This window comes from Vidua chalybeata, chromosome Z (genome assembly GCF_026979565.1).
Source record: "Vidua chalybeata isolate OUT-0048 chromosome Z, bVidCha1 merged haplotype, whole genome shotgun sequence".
In the NCBI taxonomy this organism is placed as follows: domain Eukaryota; kingdom Metazoa; phylum Chordata; class Aves; order Passeriformes; family Viduidae; genus Vidua; species Vidua chalybeata.
Genome location: NC_071570.1, coordinates 47,035,945 through 47,041,478, shown reverse-complemented (window position 1 = coordinate 47,041,478; position 5,534 = coordinate 47,035,945). Strand labels below are relative to the sequence as shown.

The 5,534-nt window shown below is 49.6% G+C and overlaps 1 protein-coding gene across 1 annotated transcript; it reads left to right on the top strand.

Annotated features, from left to right (window-relative positions):
* Positions 1-586: 586 nt before the first annotated feature.
* Positions 587-4,766, top strand: LOC128782268 (serine/threonine-protein kinase PAK 3-like). Its single transcript, XM_053932527.1, has 4 exons — positions 587-632; positions 2,726-2,772; positions 4,172-4,309; positions 4,638-4,766. Exons 1-4 carry the CDS (start codon positions 587-589, stop codon positions 4,725-4,727), a joined length of 321 nt encoding a protein of 106 aa, XP_053788502.1. The 3' UTR covers positions 4,728-4,766.
* Positions 4,767-5,534: the final 768 nt, after the last annotated feature.

The window sequence follows — 5,534 nt, the reverse complement described above, 5'->3', positions numbered from 1 at the left end:
CAGAGAGGACACCACAGCAGATGCTACTGCTCTGACAAAAGCAGCAGACCAAGAAATAGATAAAGTAACAGATCACTAGGCCACTTCTGGAGAAATGAGCAGGATAAAAAGTGAAAAATGTGCTGGATAAAGGAAATACAAAACTTGCTATGGAGAGTACAGTTTAGGAGCTTGCAAGTCTAGTGCGAGAAAATTACCTCGACAAAACGATCATAATTCAGTGACTGCTACACAGATGAGTGCGGTGGCTGCCTGCCACGACCTCAAGCAGTCGAGAAGCACTGGCTAGCACTGCCTGTGAGAGGCTGGGTGGCTGCCACGTGTGTGCCACTCCAGGGTTATGGCACCTGCCTCCTTGGTAATGCTGAGTCCTGTGGCGTGGGTAACGCAGCTTTGGCGGCTTCACACGTTGAGAGACGAAGGGACGAGAGGACACTTTGTTTGCGAGCCCTAAGATCTTTTATTCCCCCATGCGTGGTCGGAGCAAAATGCTCTCAGTGCAATGCAATGCAAATGCTGGAGAACAACGAACGACAACAGGTTAAGTAGGGCGTGGGCGGACAGGGGTGGAAACCTGGCTCGCCCAATGGGGACAAATGACAGAGAAATGACATCAACTATAACAACCAATGGTAACATAACAGAGGTGGGTACAGAGTCCTGGGACGAATAGAAAGGCTAAGGTGGGGTGATTGATGCAGAACTTTCATGAAGAAGCTGGGGGTGGTTACAAGATTGACACCCAACAGGGAATGAGCAACCCCTGACTGATGGAACCAAACAAGGAGAAAACAGGGAGAGGTAAAAGATTGACAGGTAACTGTGGATCTGGGTGGCAGGAACCTTTGGGGTAAATAACTTGGAGCAAACCACTGTGACGGGAAAAATAGGGGAGTACAAAGAACAAACCTAACTAACATTAACAAAACCCCTAACTAAATCAACCCAACCTACAACAGATGAGTACAGCCTTTCAGGGTATCTAGCATGCAGTGAGACAAAGTGTGACGAAAAGAAAAAAAGAATGAGAAGTCCAAGTGTGGATACAGTCTGTGAAGGAAAAGTGATGGACACAATGAAGCCTCCTAATAAGAAAAAGCAAAAGAAGAAACACTGAAAACCTGGCCTAGGATGGCTTGGAAGGAGCCTTTCAAGGTCACCTCGACCAAATCTCCTTAAACTAATGAGGAAGTCTACAGCTTCCTCATTATGGGAAGTGGAGGGGCAGGCACTGATCTCTTCTTTCTGGTCGTCAGTGACAGAATCAAGGAAATGGCATGAAGTTGTATCAGGGGAGGTTTATATTGGATTTCAGGAGAAGTTTCTACACCCAGAGGGTGTCTGGGGACTGGAACAGGTTCCCAGGGAAGTGGTTAAGGCACCAAGCCTGTCTGAGTTCAAGAAGTGTTTGGACAGTGCTCTCAGTAGCTGGCAGGCAGGTTTGGAGTCTCTGCTGGAGAATATTTCATTATTGCATGGCAGTACACAGGAAGAACAACTCTGTAATCAGAAACACTCAGCTACACAGAGGAAGCAAAGATGGGATGGATGAATTCTGATGCAGTAACTGCAAAATGGCATTATGCTCAGAATGTAAAGCAGAGTGAGGAAGGAGGACTGGGAGGACATGGACAGTTGTCGTGTTTGTCCTCCCAAGTACACGTTACACATGATGGAGTCCTACTTTCCTGGAAATGGCTGGACACCTGCCTGCCCATGGGGAGCAGTGAGTGATTTCCTTGTTTTGTTTTCCTTCCATGTCCAGCTTTTGCTTTACCTATTACTGTCTTTACATCAACCCAGGAGTTTTGTAACTTTTACTCTTCCAGTTCTTTCTCCCTTGCCCCTGGTAGTGGAGTGAGAGAGTGGTTGCATGGTGCTTGGTTGATGACTTGGGTTAAACCACAATACCTTCCCATCCACTGCCACTGGCACATGCCCATAGTGCCAGGTCCCTCTCCACTTACCATGGCTGCCATGCTTCTGGAAGCTGGTGCTCCTGGCCAGCTGTTGTATTGATGCTCCTCAAAAACACCAGCAATGGAACCTGCTCCCATAGACACAGGAAGGAGCTATAGTTGTAAAAGGGACAACCTTCTTTCTACTCCAGGAAGACCAAGATCCTCGTCTTGGTGGGATGTGCTGTCCCATCCATTGTTCTCTTCAGTGAGACAGAGGCACAGAAGAGAGACAGGGAAGAGAAAGTGGAAAAGGGAGGGAGGGAGGGAGGGAGGGAGGGAGAATCACTCCATCAGCCAGATACTTCCTGACTTTGAGGATCAGCCAAGGGGCCAGCTGAGAAGTGTCTTCCTTGAAGCCCATTTCTTCATGCAAGTGTAGCTTTACAAGCAGCATCAAGGCCACTGTTTTCTTTTGCCAGAGCCAATCTGTTCTGAGTGGTGTGATCAGTCACAGAACTCTGGTTATGCATACAAAGTGGTGTTTGGATTCAGAGAAGCTGCTCTGAAGCCCCAGTGCCATGTACCCTTGGAGGACACCATCTTTTCAGTCACATAGCCTGTCATGACTGGCAGTCAGGAGCCATCCTACCAGTCTGTTTGCCCAGAAACCCCTCTGACCAAGGGACCACAGGGTCCTTACTGTCCCCTTGGCCACAGAGAAAGGCAGTACATGGAGCAGCATGTTCATTCCCTCTGTGCATAGGCACCATCCGCCTTTATTTGGCACATTGTCCTACATAAATGCACTGCTCCTTTTCATTCAGAACCTGTTCCACTATCATGGCTGCAGCAGGATTTCCTGCCGGAGGAGGTACCACCAACAGGGCCCTGGGGCTCTGTGAATCTTTGGAGTATGGAGGGTCATGAGATCAGGGACAGGCCCCAGCTGAAGAGAGACAAAGTGCACCAGTGACTGTGTCAGGGAAATAATAATTTATTTCCTGTCTTTTGAATAACGATTTGCTGGATCCTTGATTGTGCCACCACTGGACTGGCCTCTTGCAGGGCTGGGAGAGTTCTGGCAGCCAGGGGCCCTCCTCTTCCAGGGGTGCTGGGACGCCCCCATGTGAGAAGTTCCTGTCTTAGACAGAAGAAGAAGGTCTGCATTTGCTGTCCTGGGCAGAACCTGCCTTTTCCACCTCCCTCTGCTCCTCCTGGGCCTGCACCTGCTCTGCAGACAAGGACACAGATGAGGGACAGTCAGTATCCCTGCAGAAGGCAGTTTGTGAGGTGCTGGCTTGGTTCTTCATATCAGAGCCTTCAGGGCTGCTTGTAGGGGAGGCAAGATTTTGCTCCCAGGAGCTTGTGGAGCTGGCTGCAGGGTTGTGGTCCTTCTCCCCAGCAGTGTGGGATTGCAGTAGCCTCTGGGCCTCTGTGCTGCATCCATGCACAATGACATTAATAAGGCCATAGGTCAGTGGTGCTGTATATCCCTCAGGGTCAGGCTGCAGCATCTGAAATAATAACTTCCCATCCAGACTACAGAGGCATAGGGCCTGCAGGATGTGTCCCTCTGCATTTTTTACCAGCCACCACTGGGACCCATATATTGCTTCCAGTCTTTGACATAGCCAGGGCAGCATGGGGTCTAGGAGATGCTTTTGACCTTGGAAAATTCTACCCACACCTCAGACAGGAGCCCCCCACAGCCTCTGGCCTTATAGGCCCTTGCTCAGCTGGGGGCATTTTTCCCTGTGGAGAAGATGGCAGGGATGGCACAGGGCAATGGGGGCTGTTTTCAGCCAAGTGGCTGGGAGCTCTTCCTGCCTGGCGACAGATCTCTGGCAACTCTCCACAGGGTGTGACAAGACACTGCAGATAGTCGTCTTCTTCATGCACAGAAAACTTGACAATCAAAATTGTGTTGGAATAATCCTTGGAAATAGTAGAGTTAGATTAAAGTCTGTCTTCCACATCGGCTGCAGAGCTGGTATCAGTGCTCAGAGAAGTAAAGTGTGCTTTTGCTGATGGAGTTGCTCCTAATTCCATCAGCCAATGAAATCAGGGGCCAAGGCAAGAGCCTTTGCCTATTGGACTGGCTATGGCTGCCTCGGGCTTTGGGTTCCTTTAGTAGGGGTAGGAAAGCTATCTCCCACCCTCTGGCAGGGAATAAAGAGCCACTGGAGAGTGGAGCTTGTCCAGTGGGGTCTGTGTGAGCAGTTTGGGATGTGAAAGAGGCAGGTAGAGTGTGGCATTTCCTTCTTCTCTAGGTTCAACAGCTGATAAGCACCAGGGGCACCCTGAAGCTGCAGAACCCCAGGCAACAGTCCGCTTGGTTGCGAGACTTTCTGCACTGCTGCCTGGAGACGGACGAGGACAGGTGCTGGTCTGCCCAGGAATTTCTGCAGGTAAAAGGCAAAGCGGCTGCCGGGTGCGCCAGCCGCCCGCTGCCAGAGGCTCCTCATCTGCTCAAGTCCAAGGTGTCAGATGGGCCCCGCTCCTAAGAATCTCCAGTCTTTCAAGGTCACCTGGACCAAATCTCCTTAAGCTAAAGACATCTGGATTAATGGATTTGTGGGATTGGGAGCCATGTTTGCCTCCTGTAGCAAGGTCCTGGATGTGGAGACAGAGGTGCACAGAATGCCCTCCTTTCTGTATCTTTCTTGTTGCCAGAGAAAGCCTGTTGCAGCCTGTGAGGTAAGTAGAAATTAATTTCTTCTTTTTCTCTTTGGGCAGCATCTGTTTGTAACCTCAGCCAAGCTGACCTCCAGCCTGATGCCTCTGATCATGGCAACGCAGCAGTTTATGGCCGACAGGAGACACTAGCCCTGGAAGAGGCCACTGTTGTTTTCTGTAGTTTCTAGTTTCTAGCTCGTAGCTTGTAGTTTGTTTAGACTGATAGTCAAAATAAATAGGATAATAAATAAAACCTTCACTGTGTTGGAAGCTTCCCTTTGTTCTCACCCTGTGAATAAGCTCTAAATTTGCTTCTGAATGGTCAGGTGTTTCTTAAACGTGGGAAGAGCCATAGATGGGGTTTGTGGCATGGATTGGAAGTGGGCAGAAGTCTTTTGCCTTTGTTGCCACCAGGCCACAACCTCTTGTGGAGAGACAGGCTTGCAGCTGTGACTAGAGGAGCAGAGTAGGGCAAAACAGGGCAGAGCAGTGGTGTCACTGCTGGGGATGCTGCTGTGGCTGTGGTTGTGCTGCAGCTCTTGGGAAAGGTTGGGAGTGTCTGTGTTGCTGTGGGCAGAGGGGGAGGGAGCTGGGCTTCTCCACAGGCTCAGGCACAGGCGAGTGTCCAGTGGGAAGGCAAGTTCTGCCACGGGAACTAAGGCCAACATGAGGGAGTGAAAACTTGTGCAGTTTGGATCTGCGTGAGCCACTGTGGAGGCCTGTGGGCCTGCTAGGGGACTTCTTGGCTCTATGCTCTGGAAGAATGTCCCCTGGACTTTAACCTTTCACATGGACTCCTGTTTTTCGTTTCAATGTATGTCTGATACATTATTGGTGATACATAGTGATCATATAGGGATTATTGAAAGTCACTTACTTTGTGATGTTTGGTGGTAATTGACGGTATATTTGACAATCATTTAAATTTAAATTTTAGTTGCACAATATTTAACAGAT